Source organism: Leuresthes tenuis, unplaced genomic scaffold (genome assembly GCF_036924035.1).
Source record: "Leuresthes tenuis unplaced genomic scaffold, fLeuTen1.0.hap1 SCAF_17, whole genome shotgun sequence".
NCBI classification, from domain to species: Eukaryota; Metazoa; Chordata; class Actinopteri; order Atheriniformes; family Atherinopsidae; genus Leuresthes; species Leuresthes tenuis.
This window is the reverse complement of record NW_027325371.1, coordinates 15,756,075-15,771,532: the sequence shown is the minus strand read 5'-3', so window position 1 is coordinate 15,771,532 and position 15,458 is coordinate 15,756,075. Positions and strand designations below refer to the sequence as shown.

At 37.0% G+C, this 15,458-nt stretch overlaps 1 protein-coding gene and 3 gene segments (V, D, J or C); 3 read left to right on the top strand and 1 right to left on the bottom strand.

The window, feature by feature from the left end:
• Positions 1-353: 353 nt before the first annotated feature.
• On the bottom strand, positions 354-2,831 carry cabp5b (calcium binding protein 5b). 2 transcript variants are annotated; one of them, XM_072368929.1, is made up of 6 exons: positions 2,770-2,831; positions 1,952-1,977; positions 1,700-1,843; positions 1,332-1,441; positions 1,018-1,165; positions 354-612 (listed from the first exon to the last, which is right to left on the bottom strand). In XM_072368929.1, the coding sequence occupies exons 1-6, from the start codon at positions 2,829-2,831 to the stop codon at positions 584-586; spliced, it is 519 nt and encodes a 172-aa protein (XP_072225030.1). In that variant the 3' UTR covers positions 354-583. The 2 variants fall into 2 exon arrangements, with proteins under 2 accessions (XP_072225030.1, XP_072225031.1); XM_072368930.1 differs by having other exon boundaries at positions 1,952-1,982; positions 2,778-2,831.
• A 4,906-nt stretch (positions 2,832-7,737) lies between these two features.
• Positions 7,738-8,231, top strand: LOC140273889 (Ig heavy chain V region XIG14-like). The segment is given in 2 exon segments: positions 7,738-7,800; positions 7,896-8,231. Coding segments are annotated over 2 exon segments (351 nt in total).
• A 1,677-nt stretch (positions 8,232-9,908) lies between these two features.
• On the top strand, positions 9,909-10,457 carry LOC140273888 (Ig heavy chain V region 5A-like). The segment is given in 2 exon segments: positions 9,909-9,972; positions 10,068-10,457. Coding segments are annotated over 2 exon segments (351 nt in total).
• Positions 10,458-11,452: 995 nt separating this feature from the next.
• Positions 11,453-11,949, top strand: LOC140273113 (Ig heavy chain V region MC101-like). The segment is given in 2 exon segments: positions 11,453-11,540; positions 11,642-11,949. Coding segments are annotated over 2 exon segments (351 nt in total).
• Positions 11,950-15,458: the final 3,509 nt, after the last annotated feature.

Genomic DNA, 15,458 nt, shown 5'->3' with positions numbered 1-15,458 from the left:
ACCTACATCAAAGGAGTTTCAGTGAATAGAGATCACTAATTGCACTAATTTTACTTTGCTCAGTCATAGCAAAGACTGTAAAGTCAGCCTGCAATCCAGAACACAGCTAAACCGCTAAAACAGATCAGTTTGATTCACTTTTGTACTGTTTCCACTTCCGTTAACATCAGAGACTCTAATTTCACAAGCTTTTATCTCTTTCACTTCAGCACTGGAGCCCCATTTTGGAACTTCTGAACTTTTGAGCAACTAACAATGACAAACACAAACACTCCCTGCTCAGTCACTGGTATGGATCTGTGGGATTCAAGGTAAAACACTGTCGATCACAAACTTTAAATGTGATGAAATTACACTGGCATTGGCTAGCTGGAGCCACCATTGGAATTTCATATCCGTCAGTTTTCAACAGAAAGGGGAAACCTTTGCTCTCTTACAATATTCAAGCATCACATTATCAAGCATGGGATAGATGCAACTTTAATGACAGGACAGTAAAATGATACACAATAAGGAGGCAATCGTCAGCACAAAATATGATAGAAAATGCATCTGGTTGTTTCTGGTCTTCACGCTTTTATCCTCATTTCTTTGACATCATTTTCACAAACTCTGGGAAGACAACCAACAACATATTGATTAGCTAAACCATTGTATATTTGATGTGAGCTCACAACAGTTTTCATACAATGGCTGTAGTAAGAACAAACACACGACAGATTCCTTCCGATTTTATGGTGAAAATAAAAATTGTAGGTCATGTTTTAGCCATGTAAGCAATTGCTGATGAGTTTACTTTCCTTGGAGAATATCTAAGAACAACAAACCATTTATCATTAAAACTTTTTTTTTAGTAGACCTGCAAGTTTGGCATCAAATTAGTCCAAAGTATAAAAGTAGCAGCATTTTACAAGGTAACATATTTTAAATAGGTATTAGGGGCAGTTTTCTGACTCGACATTGAAGAACAGATTATTCCATAATGCCGTTATTCATTTGTGTTCATTTGTAACTTACCCTCAAAGTCTACTTTTCCATCTCCATTGTTGTCAACTTCTCTGACAACGGCCTCAATTTCATTTTTGCTGGTGTGCTCACCTAATAACTTTAGCATAGCATGTTTCAGCTCTCCGGACGTGATAGAACCATCACCATCGATATCAAACTGCAGGAAGGGGGGAGATATCCAAACACTGGTTTTAGGACTTTTTGAATGCATTCTGTGGCGTAATGTTTTATCAACACAGCTTTTCAGTTTTCACTATGAATTCATTCAGTGTCCACCATGAGGCGCCAAACACCGTATGTACAAAAAGGCATGTTGAGCTCACCTCTTTGAAAGCATCTTTAAGTTCCCTCAACCCGATCATCCCTGCAGTTTCATCCAGAAGCTTAGGGGTCATCAGTTCCACAAAATCTTCAAAGTCCACCTGCCCCCCCACTGCGATAAGAGTTACAGACAGGACAACAATAAGCAAATAATTTAATTATATACAGTATGTATATGTAAGCAGATTTTTCTTACAACACATAATGTGGTTGTTATGAAAATGACGATTTTGATGAGTGTATATTTTAATGAAGAAAAACAAAAAAACAAAAGTAACTGTAACCATATTCAGTTAAACAATTTTACACATTAACTCGGTGAATTCCATTTTTCTTCCGTTTCACATTAGATGACTTGAAGAACACTCACAGTTCATGTTGATGTTTTGGCTCAGTTCTATCAGCTCCATCTCAGTTGGCATGTAGCCCATGGTCCTCATCAGGTTCCCCAAGTCTTTGCAGCTTATGTAACCGTCCTTGTCTTTATCAAACTCCACAAAAGCTTCCCGTAACTCTACAAATCATACAGGTGCAAGGAAATGGAGAAGTGGCCTCAACAAAATTTTGAAAACACAATAAAACCGAAGCAGTATGTCTTAAAAAAGTGCATCTAACGCCTTACCTTCCATTTCATCTTGTGTAAGATTTCTTGTCTGAAAAAGGAGAAATTATGGGTACAGATACAACAATGATGTTAGTTTGCTTTTTATTCAATCGTTTGTCACAAAAAAACCCACTAAGTTAGTTTCTTTCTGTGGTCCATCGACCGCTGAATCATCCTAGTAGCACTGATCCTGGTAATAGTCACACAGACTGTGTCCTTCCACACGATGCCAGGGTTTATGGCCTATATACAGTATTAAAAAAAAAGAGAATGTTTCTTTTTTTTCCCCTTTTTAAAATCTAGAATTGAGCTTTTCATAAGGTTACATTCTTGTTCCTGTTTAGTCTTTCCGTGTAACATGTTTTAAAATGATTATTGATTGTACACAGCTCAGGATGAGTCCATTGAATATTAACATGAAACATTTTTTCATCATTCAAATCGATATAAATGTAAGTTTCTGGTCAACATATGAACAAGTGAACACAACAAGATGTTGAATCTCAGTATGAGATAAGGTTATGTGCAAAAAAGTCTTTGAAACTTAAGGTATTATAAAAAGCAACTGACTCCCGATGCATCTGATAAAAACTGTGCTTTCCCATCCCTCTCTGCATTAAGTCTAGGATCAAGCCTGACGATGATAACAAAAACTCCACATGAAGACATATCATGTTTCTGTCATGTTTCCTAGAAACAAGAAAATAATTCATTAGAAACGCATTTGAATTCTTTTGTGATTCAGAAAACTCTTAAAGATAAAACAAGTATTGTAAAAAGTACAAAACGGACAAAGCATGGATACTAAATTGTACCGCTGAATTATCAAACCATACTGACTTACTGGTCTCATTTTTCCTCCTCCTCGGAGAAAGATGCAGGGCTGCTTGAGACTCATGATGACCGACTCAGTCTAGATCCTTGGAAATTCTTTGCGAAATCTAAAGAGGAAAAATTTTCCAGCAGCTTTCAATCACTTAATTCATTTTTCAGCCACGATGCTCTTTGCGTATCTGCCCATTCCATGAGGGATGATGTCTCTGATGGATAATCTTTTCAGCTCTGGTCCAGAGAGGAAAGATAGGCTTAATGCTGCTCCACAATTTCAGACAAACATCAGTGCTGTTCTAGAAAGCATCAATTTTTAGTACATTTAATCGGCTTTTAGAATATATGCAAAAAAAAGTGAGGTGTTCCTGCAAGCTGTTTCTAATATACAGTTATCACATTTGTAGTTGACTTGTTTGATTGCCTTCCAAGAAGCATTTAACTAATTAGATAAATGAGCAGTGACCGGTTTGGTTTCTGAAATTCAACATATCCAGGGAAAGGGGAATCATATCAGATGCCAGCTATTGCCAGGACATGATCTTTCATGCCCTGATCCAGTTCTGACTGTATATCTTCCACAGACAGATTAAAGGTAATATTACATTCACCAATTCAATCATATATCTCTTGGTACATGATGTCCTTTTGTAAAAGGATTTGATGCAAGCACTATTTTTTCATGGTTATATCATCCTTATATTTTTCAGTATATATTAAAGTGCTGTGTATGCTTTGTCCATTTAAAGCAGCCATATCACACACGGCACCACAGAATATTAATAAATGAATGAAGTAGGAAGAGTCACGGCAAACTTCTTTTTTGTAAGAAACACTTAACAGCCGGTTGAAAAAGAGCTTACTTCCATTTAACTATGTTTTTGGTAAGATTATGATATGAAAATCTGCTTGCAACAAAAACAAAAGTGTGACAGCAAGCGAGTCCTAGTTTGCTTGTGAAACTAGTCCCGGAGAAAATAATAATTTGGGTGAAACATTCCTCTTGTCTTATCTTTGTGATGCATTTCAATGATATCCAAAGCAGGGAATTAAAAAAAAAAAAACAGATCTAAACAAACAGAAAACTGGCAGAGACAGAACATTTTCCCACACTGACAGAGAGCAGACAGTCAAATAAAGGCTTAATAGGAGCAAGAAGTGGAAAAAAATGCTATTCTTGGCAAAAGAAAAAAAAAGTGGGCTCTATCATGAGGAAAGAAATCACAAATGAACAACAGACGATGGTGATAAACTGACATCAGTTATGTCTTGTTTTGTTTCTCATCAACTCTGCATCTAACCAGCAGTAATTATTTAAACCTCTAGATGGAGGTGAGGATTCTTTAAGATAAACTTAACATTCATGGTCAGATATTTTGATGCTTTCAACAGCTGGAGGATTTTTGGACAGGGTTTTATTTCATATCTCAGCTCCTTAAACAGCTCAAACATACTAATCCTGGTCAGCCAGGCTTAATGACAGTCTGTTGTGCTCTACTTTCAAGACTGGGCCAAACCAGAGAAATGTTTTTAACTGTGAAATGTCCAGTTAATATCTGTCTGTGTGGTATGTGAGTCTGTATTTGCTGATGCCATCACATATTGTGTCTCCGTGCAGTTACGTTTATTAACTTGCACTTTCCTATCAAATAAAAGTTAATCTGTGCTTTGCAAATGGAATGAAACATCTAAATCAACAGGTTTGTCAGGATGAAAGTGAACTAATTTGGAAAAAGTTGTGTTTGACAAGTCACATCTTTAGTGACTTTAGCTGATGGTGATGACCATCTCAGGGAATTTGGAGTGAGATCCAACAAGCTCAGTGTACCTCTGAGGTGAAAAGGACTGGAAAACAGTAAAAATATCATGTGGTACACCAGGGTTTCACTTGACCTGTGATTACATTGTACCAAAGGCCCAAGAAACCCTTGAAATGGACCATAAGGCAACCATGATCAAACAATGAATATTCTATATATTGTTTAAAGTGTCCAGAAATACTTTGTACCTTTGTGTCAACAGACTGGCAGCAGAAGACTCTGTTGATTGCCACGAGTTTCTCATGTACTAAGTGAGTCTTTTTACAATTTCATGAAAAATATTTGTCCATGTTGAATTTGATGGTAGAAACACATCTCATTGCTATGTAACACCCCCTCTTCTTTCAACAACTTTAAAAGAATGTTGGGAAGACATATGTTGCTCTAAAACCTGCACACACCTTTAAGCACCGATGGTATCCTTCAAAATGTGCAAGTCGCCACCTCAATAGAAATGAAAATGGAAATAAATGAAAAAAAAAATTGGAAATGTTATTGTTGCAGTAATTTTTTATTAATCTCTTAACTGATTTATTTTTCATTTCTGTATCTATTATTTTTCTTTAGAAAACAATCATTAAAACCTTTCACTATAAACACATTTTGCTGCTGGCAGGAAGAACCTGCCGTATATTTCTGTATTGCAGCAGGGCTGAAGAAGCCCAAAATTGATTCAGTCTGTTGTTGAATCAACGATGTTATGAAGAGGATGGTCAGTGTTGTTCTTTATGTTCACCAAATTGTGCAGCATCAGGCCCAGAGCCCCCAGAGCACAGAGCCAGTCTTCTTCATCAGCTTGCTACATTTCTTTGAATCACTGCCCCAATGGATGCCTGCAGGCTGCAAAGCAGACTGCACTCGCTATAACAGACCTGTAGCAGATATGCAACATTTTGGTCCACTTTTGTCCACTTGAGAAAAGATACAATGTTGCTATATTTGTGCCTTAATATCTTATGATTTTAAACTTAGATTTTTGAACATTTCTTTTTCTTTGAAAATTTCTTTGAACATAAGGACTGACAATCATATTAAATATATATTTCATAAATCTTTTTTTATATCATATTATATATTATATTTTCTAAAAAAGATAACAAAACAAACATGTATCAGATCTGATTCAGTTGAATATTTGGTTTTGGTGCTGTCATTTTACAATAGATAAAGTCCCTTTTTAATTTTATTCAACTGTATTGAACTTTAACCTTTTTTCTGACGTGCAGATGATGACATTCGGTAAGAAACAGCTATGTTTTCATGCGTTATATAGTTTTTAATGTTTATAAACAATTTTTTATTTTTCAATTATGGTGCATATGATGCAAAAAATATTCTTTGGAGGACTTTGTTATCAGCTTAAACAGGACAGCAAATATCTAAAACAAAACCACATGAAGTCAACATACTGTGACCGTCTGTTATCATTAATGAGCAGAAGGTTTCAAGTTCCTCTCCAGAGTGTCACTTCTTTCCTCTCCGTGGACCTCTGGGACCACACCTGTGGCTGTGAAACTTTGCAAAAACTGCCAGAGCCATAAATAATCTTTTCAGAAAAGAAACACACATTCAGCTGCACATATTTGCATGTCAGTAGGTGTTCTGGCATGAAGTAGCTCACATTTTGTACACACATCCTCAGATTAAATAATGATGCTTCAAATATCAACTGTAACAGCAAGTACACATTGTTTTATGGGCTCTTTGAGGACTGAAACAGTTAGTTTAGAATACTGATACATATCGATACACCCCCTACCGCAATCTACTTTGACATAGATGTGCAGTATTTGGGTTAATATTTGTGCACAATCCCATCATGTCTTAAAAAAGGAAAATACAAAAACACAATACAAAAAAAAAAATGGTGTTCTAAACTTGCAGCTCAGTTCCTGGTAGCAACTGAACCCTGATGAGAGTTAAACATGGAAGCATTAGAGACCAACTGTGATGGAGTTATGAGTTTTATTATTTAATAATTCTTCTTGATATTGAGGCTGTCACATTAGAGCAGCTTGTTTGGTCTGTTATCCGTTTTGGAGGCCTTATTGCTTACTATTCTCCATGGGCAGACCTAGCCATTCTTTTCGCTTCACTGATGATGCTTGACGAAGACTGTTTTACATTTTACTGTGAGATAGTTAAACATGAACAGACTGTGATACTGAATTTGCAACAGACATGGCCAAGGACATCCAGCTGGTGATTTAAATGTGATTTCTAAAATGAAACTCAGTATCAGTTTTTCTTCTATTCAAATTGACATTTTCCTCTGTGGATTCAGAAGGAGGGATTTTGAATATACTAATGTAGAGTTATCAGTGTTTCATATTTCATATGAAATAGTAAATTAATAATATGCAATGCTGGGTTAAATAATAGTCATAAAACATTGATCATGCAGCATTTAAACAGATAAGGAATATGAAGAAATTCAAAGAAGAAAACATGAGAAATGTGCTCCATAAAAAGTGGGAACAGTGTACTGCACTTCTGTCCTCCTAATTTGTCTCTTTTCATCTACACAGCATTGAAGGATCAAGCGTTTTGCTTCTTGCTTTTATAGATTTAATCAGACATTACTGACAAACAGTCAGTCAGCAATGAAAGAAAACGTACGTGATTAGAGAGGCTTTACGAATACCTTGATTTTTATTTGTACAAAATCCACAGGATATAACAGATCTATAATATGATGAGATGCCAGTTCTACAGTACATCCCTCGCCTACAGCTTACAGACAAAGATTACACATAATAACAGCCGCAAGACTTTTTAAAAATGATATTTGTTAACACATCTTTCTCACAGACATTGTAACATGTAAGAAAGTGATTTGTTTGCTGCAACATTCTAGCACCTTTAAAATGAGTTTTGGGACATTCAGAAGAATATTCTTTCAGACTGGAAAGCTCAATATCTATTTGTGTTATTAAGTACAAACCGATATAAGACAATAACAAATCTGTTGTACTCTACAGGAACAATATGATAGTGACTTTAATACATGCCCCATGTGTTAACAAAGGCTACGTTACAAATCAGACTCCTCACCAGCACATAGCTGCATCATAAGCTGTCTCTGTCCTTTCCTATGCAAAGTGAACTTCCTCAATGATGCCATAAAGACCTGAGTCTGATCCAATCAATGACATCAGATCACCTTCAACACCAACATGTTCTCTGTAGCTCTGCTGCTGCTGCTGGCTGCTGGATGCTGTGAGTCTCACTGAGGCAGAGACACTGACAGTTTGATCACACCACACTGACTGTTAATGTTCTTAGACTGATATCCAGCATGTTTTCTTCTACAGGTGTAAAGTGTGAACAGCTGACACAGCCAGCTGCTTTGACTGTCCAGCCAGCCCAACGTCTGACCATCACCTGTCAGGTCTCTTATTCTCTGGGCAGCAGGCCAACAGCTTGGATCAGACAACCTGCAGGAAAAGGACTGGAGTGGATTGGTAGAGCAGGTGATGGATATAGCACCTATTACAAGGATTCCCTGAAGAACAAGTTCAGCATCACCTTTGACTCTTCCAGGAAAACTGTGACTCTAAATGGACAGAATATGCAGCCTGAAGACACTGCTGTGTATTACTGTGCGAGAGAGCCACAGTAACACAAAGCATCAGGAGACCTGAACAAAAACCTCTCAGATTCTGAACACTTGTATTATTACTTCTCTACCAGAGGAGGAGCTCTTAGACCATCAATGATTTCAGACCAAAGAGAAAATCTTCCAACTTGCACAACGTGCAAGAACACTTTACAAAATTATGACATCAAAGATAACACAAAACTTCCATTACAAATTCCTCAGTAATCTATGAAAACAAAGGAAAGGATTACACAACTTCTTCCAGAGGGTACTTCAACTTGGAGAGGGGCAAACAATACTGAGGCTTATTTTTCATTCTTATTCTTATCATTTTTTCTACAAAAAACAAACCTAATACAAGCAGATATTATATGAACACATGACAAACCTCATTAAAACGTATTTTGCTCTTACAACTCCCTCCATGTTCTGTCCAGAACATTATTTCCCAATTAAATAGTTAGGTATGTGTCTTTTTTCTAAATGATATAATGTCATGCTAGGCCCTGTGGTGGCCTGGCGACCTGTCCAGGGTGTACCCTGCCTCTCGCCCCAATGACAGCTGGGATAGGCTCCATCCCCTGTCACCCTAAATTGGATCAAGCAGGTATAGAAAATGAATGGATGGATGCATAATGTCACTCTGGCTATTACTTTGTCTACTTTGTTTATTTCATAGCTAGAAAAATATATCATAAAGTTTTAGAATTCCTAAAAAGAAAATGAGATATTTGACAACTTTTCGATTTTGAAGAATCAGCTTCAATTGCTGTGTTAATGCTACCGAAAAGTATCAGTTTTTCTTCTATTCAAATTGACATTTTCCTCTGTGGATTCAGAAGGAGGGATTTTACATATACTAATTTAGAGTTATCAGTGTTTCATATGAATGATTAAAAGTTACCATAAAGAAATTGTAAATTAATAATATACAATGCTGGGTTGAATAATAGTCATAAAACATTGTTCATGCAGCATTTAAACAGATAAGGAATATGAAGAAATTCAAAGAAGAAAACATGAGAAATGTGCTCCATAAACAGTGGGAACAGTGTACTGCACTTCTGTCCTCCTGATTTGTCTCTTTTCATCTACACAGCATTGAAGGATCAAGAATTTTGCTTCTTGCTTTTATAGATTTAATCAGACATTACTGACAAACAGTCAGTCAGCAATGAAAGAAAACATACGTGATTAGAGAGGCTTTACAAATACCTTGATTATTTTTGTACAAAATCCACAGGATATAACAGATCTATAATATGATGAGATGCCAGTTCTACAGTACATCCCTCGCCTACAGCTTATAGACAAAGATTACACATAATAACAGCCGCAAGACTTTTTAAAAATTATATTTGTTAACATATCTTTCTCACAGACATTGTAACATGTAAGAAAGTGATTTGTTTGCTGTAACATTCTAACACATTTAAAGGGAGTTTTGGGACATTCAGAAAAATATTCTTTCAGACTGGAAAGCTCAATATCTATTTGTGTTATTAAGTACAAACCGATATAAGACAATAACCAAATCTGTTGTACTCTACAGGAACAATATGATAGTGACTTTAATACATGCCCCATGTGTTAACAAAGGCTACGTTACAAATCAGACTCCTCACCAGCACATAGCTGCATCATAAGCTGTCTCTGTCCTTTTCTATGCAAAGTGAACTTCCTCAATGATGCCATAAAGACCTGAGTCTGATCCAATCAATGACATCAGATCACCTTCAACACCAACATGTTCTCTGTAGCTCTGCTGCTGCTGCTGGCTGCTGGATGCTGTGAGTCTCACTGAGGCAGAGACACTGACAGTATGATCACACCACACTGACTGTTAATGTTCTTAGACTGATATCCAGCATGTTTTCTTCTACAGGTGTAAAGTGTGAACAGCTGACACAGCCAGCTGCTTTGACTGTCCAGCCAGGCCAACGTCTGACCATCACCTGTCAGGTCTCTTATTCTGTGAGTAGCTGGCACACAGCTTGGATCAGACAGCCTGCAGGGAAAGGACTGGAATTCATCATCAGTGCACGTGTTGGACAAACCACCTTCTACAAGGATTCCCTTAAGAACAAGTTCAGTGTGAACTTGGAGTCTTCCAGCAACACAGTGACTCTAAATGGACAGAATATGCAGCCGGAAGACACTGCTGTGTATTACTGTGGGAGACACCCACAGTAACACAAAGCATCAGCAGACCTGAACAAAAATTCCTCAAAGCTTGAACACTTGTATCATTACTTATTGACCAGAGGAGGCGCTCTTAGACTAATTATTTTGAATGCAAGTCAAGCATGCATTATATAATACTGAACATGTGACAATAACTTATAAATAATCAATTAATAAATTCACCTTTTTTTGTTCTCAGTGTAATAAAAGACATTCAGTCAGTCATTGCTGATTAATCCACAACTTCATTTATGTGTGATATAGTTTTATAAAATTCTGCAGACAAACAAAACATCCTGTCAGACTAATGTGAATTTTCATGAGAGTGAAATAAAGATACTTGAATAGTTTATCTTTGTCTCTGTATATTGAGACAGAATACTGTGTATACTGTGAAATGATAATCTAAAACTAAACCTATGAAAGATTGCAGGAATTTGGATGAGATAGGTTTTTCTTTGGAACCTGACCAACTGATTGCTTTCATCTTTTCATACGTTTACATTTACGTTTGAGAGAGTCTAAGACAAACCATATAACTAACGTACACACTGTGTATGGACACAGACACAAATGGCTTCGACGATGATCGGACTTGAATTTGTGGTTGCTTTTATCGTCCTGTCAAATAAGTGAGTTGACAAAAACAAAAAAAATTTTACAATAAAATGATGAACAAAGAAAGATTTTTTAGTCACAGTCGTGGGTCATGGTCAGACTCTGAGTTCTGAATAAACACATAAAACAAAAATATATTATTGAGACAAGATCACATTCAGCAATGATCTGCCGAGCCTACACAAAGGAACTTACATTTAAAATGTACATATGGGTAATGATGAACCAGCAAACAACTCATGTATTTTATCAAATACTAAGTTGGGTTTGAAACTAAAAGAAATAAGTGAAAATGGAAACTCAAGCAGGTGTTTCAAATTATTGTTCTTTTAATATGTACCGAAGTAAATGCTTGCAACAAAATTTGTATTATCTGTGACAGGATGTCCATCTTTTTTGTGGCTCTCCAGATGCAAAGTCAACTTCCTAGAAGTCTAATATAATAACTCGATGTCACGCTGTCAGTTACAGCAGAAGAAGAGAAGCTCCCATCAGATCACCTTCAACACCAACATGTTCTCTGTAGCTCTGCTGCTGCTGCTGGCTGCTGGATGCTGTGAGTCTCACTGAGGCAGAGACACTGACAGTATGATCACACCACACTGACTGTTCACTGTTGTTGTACTGATTCTACATTCAACATGTTTTCTGCCACAGGTGTAAAGTGTGAACAGCTGACACAGCCAGCCTCTGTGACTGTGCAGCCAGGCCAACGTCTGACCATCACCTGTCAGGTCTCTTATTCTCTGGGCAGCTACTGGACACACTGGATCAGACAGCCTGCAGGGAAAGTAATGGAGTGGATTGGTTATGCATGCAGTGGATGTACCACAACCTACAAAGATTCTTTGAAGCACAAGTTCAGCATCAGCTTGGACTCTTCAAGTAAAACTGTGACTCTAAATGGAGAGAATCTGCAGCCTGGAGACTCTGCTGTGTATTACTGTGCCAGAGACCCACAGTAACAGAAACTATCAAGAGACCTGAACAAAAACCTCTCAGTCCCTGATCTTATGTGTTGTTAGCTGTCAAACAGAGGAAGCGCTCTTAGACCTCTAATCATTTTCTCCAGTTGAATTGGAGAAGTCCTGCATAATCCTAGTTCCAAAAAAAAGGTATACATAAAAGAACAATGTAGGGATTTGGATATTTCATGAACTAATATTTCATTTACAAAAGGACACAGAAAACCTAGAAAGTGTTTGAAATTGAGACATCATAAAATGGCATATATGAAATGGTATATCTTCCAAATTGTGGGTTAAAATCAGAATAACATTTCTCAACGTAAAATAGCTAAGACCTTAAATATTCTGTGCTCTACAGCACATATTATCATGAAAATATTTAAAGAATCTGCAGACATCTCTGTGAACACAGGATGTGGCTGAAAAAATAGATGCTTGTGTTCTTCGTGCTTCAGGCAGCCCTACATTAAAAACAGAAATGAAATATTAATGTTGCATTTCAACATGACGTAAGAAGCATGACTGTGTGACAAAATGCTGCTAACTGGTATAAATTACTTTATATACTTTGAACATTGATTCAGAAAGATGGAATATTCTGAAAATAAAGTAATTTAAATAATTAAACTAAAATCTGAATGAGATGAGACATATTTCTCTTTAAAAGGGAGACATTAATGCAACGTCTGATCTCTTCTGTTTTTACATATATGTTACAAAGTTTAAGACATGCACTCAGTCACTAACATACACACAGTGGATTGTGTCACGTCTTGGTTTTGTTGTGTTTTTGTTTCTTGATTTCTTTTCTGTTATGATTATAGTTTTGTTCTCATGTTTTAGGTTTATATTTAGTCCATAGTTTTTTACCATTGTTTTTCCCTCAGCTGCACTCCATCACCAATCACCTCCCCACAGTGTTTAGTTTCCAGGTTCCCTCACGTCATTGCCAGATCCTCACCACCATTCATGTTGTCATGTTGGTCATTAATTGTTCTTGCTCATAGTCATTGTCCAGAGTCCTAGTCATGTTTCCATAGTTCAAGCCATGTTTTGTTTTGTAAGTTTTTCATGTTCAAAGTTAAGTTTTTTGTAATCCGGCTCAGCCGCGCCTGTTGTTTGTGCCTTAATAAATCAAGTTTTTCTTTATAAATATCCGCCTCCGGGTCCTCCCTTCTCACCGAGCCACACCACAGGTAACCTGTTGTGACAGATTGGACACTGAAAAATGGCTTTTACAATGATCAGACCTGACAATAGCATTGGTTTACAACAACTAGTTGAGGAGACAGGAGAAACAGTTCTGTTTTAGCCTTTCATCATTAGTCTCTATGCCAGCTGAGCTTCCCGACTCTGACATAAAGTGTTGGTATATGGTTTCCAAGAGAAACTCCCATCAGATTACGTTCGAGCCACCAGAGAAAGCACCTTTGCACTTCAAATGATTTGAAACCAGTTAAATTAAAGGGATCTTTGATGTAATATTTGTAGCAGTGAAATATGAATATAAAACTAGACATGAATTATAAAGTTTGAATGGTCATATTCAATGTGCTTTTTTGATTTGTTGTGAGAAATGGTTCAGTTGTCAATTTAGTCTTAGAAAGATTGAAAGGTCACACAACTCTGCATGAATTTTGATGAAGTTTAGATCGGTGGGATGATCCAGTAATTTACTTTCAATCTTTTTACAATGATATGGAACAATAGTACATCATTTTAGAATATGACATGAATAAAAAGGTAGCTCACTGCATGAATTCAGCTGGATAAACAGGCCAGTAGCTACAAAACTTTTAGTTGGAATAATTATATTCTCTCATCATTCTTTTCTGAATTGAAAAAAGAGCCAACAATAAAATGAACAAAATGAAAAAAATAAATAGTGTTGAGGTTCAGAATGTAAGTCACTCCATCATTTACAAGTTCACTGTGTTTGATCGAGCACCCCCCCAGCCCACATGAAAAGCTGATGCAAATCTCCACTCTGTGCAGTGTACTTCTGTTCTGCTGTCTTGTACTTTGTGTGGAGCATCACGGGTCACATTTCCAGCATCGAGATGATGAACACACTCACTCTCCTGCTGCTTGCTCTCTCTCTGCAGTGTGAGTTCTCCTGCTTATTAACGTTTTATATCTTTTCACAAAACATCAACCTCTTTGAATCTCAAAGAATTCAAAGATTACAGTCTAATTTTTTTCAGCACTACCTCCTCTTTCCTGTTTTCAGGTTGCACAGGTCAGAGTATGGAGTCTATTCCTTCCAGTCCAGTGGTGAAAAGGCCTGGAGAGACTCTCAGTCTCTCCTGCAGGGGATCCGGCTTCACATTTGACTGCTGTGTTATGAGCTGGATCAGACAACCTGCTGGGAAAGCACTGGAATGGATAGGAAACGGCTACTCTTCCGCCAGTAGTAACACTTATGCCAGCAGTGTGAGAGGCCGTGTTGAAATAAGTAGAGAGGACAGCAACAGTATGGTTCATCTGAGACTCTCCAATCTACAACCAGAGGACTCTGCTGTGTATTACTGTGCAAGACACACAGTGGTTGATGTAAGAACAGAGGCTGTACAAAAACTCCAAATCTAAATCTAAAGAAGAAAGGGGGAAAAAAAAGGGTCATTAAAACCTGAAGGTGGCAGTGTGAGATGTGAGTTTCAATAAAACATACACATACATTAACACACACACACACACACACACACACATTCAAACAGGAGCCATAACAGTTGTTGTGGTTTGTTAATTCCTGTTTTTCAGAGACTCCATCAACATGTGCTTGAAACGTAGGAAAACACAATGTTTACATTTCAACATGATGCAGGAAGTATGAGTGGTAGAGTTCAAATAATGACAAAACATTTAGAGTGCAAATATTCAGTTTAGATCAGGTGTGTTTCTCTCTGAGAGGCAGGGGTTTAAATTGAGGCTAATCTCCTACAATCGTCTCCAACCAGACCGTGCATTTGTAGATGAACACTTCAAGGACTAAGGATTCTGCTGTTAATTTTTGTCCTTAAGAGACACCCTGACTCGAGAGGAGAAATACACCAGAAAACCTCAGCACATGAATTAAGTCGATCTCCTGCACAAACAACCAAGCTTCCATCTAATCATAATGCTCAGAGGCATAATAAATCAGCTTTATTGCAGAGGAATTATGTGCAGCTTTGTTGATCTCTAAGATCCATTTTAGAATTTACATTCAAATTCTGTTGATGCAAGTGAACACATGTATTCTTTATCTAATTATTTAGATCATGATAGAAGTTTTAATTTGTTGGTATCTTCCTATATGCAAAGTGAACTTCCTGTCAGGTTCATATAAAGGGTTGGTGCAGCTATTTGTGTCAGAAGAAAAGAAGGTCCTGAATGAAAGAAGAGTTGAGAAAGAAGGAATTGATAAAGAATCCATGCTGAATAGAGAAGTTCTCTAAATGTATTTATTATAAGACAAAAGATAACATAACATAACATAGCAATGGAATTTGATAAAATCCTCATAG

Bases quoted from the DNA above. Each gene is read 5' to 3' on its own strand.
- cabp5b (XM_072368929.1), bottom strand. From the start codon at position 2,831: ATGAGTCTCAAGCAGCCCTGCATCTTTCTCCGAGGAGGAGGAAAAATG. The intron at 1,442-1,699 runs GTGAGTGTTCTT...CTCTTATCGCAG, and splicing joins CCAAAACATCAACATGAACT to TGGGGGGGCAGGTGGACTTT. The intron at 1,166-1,331 runs GTGAGCTCAACA...CCCTTCCTGCAG, and splicing joins TTAAAGATGCTTTCAAAGAG to TTTGATATCGATGGTGATGG.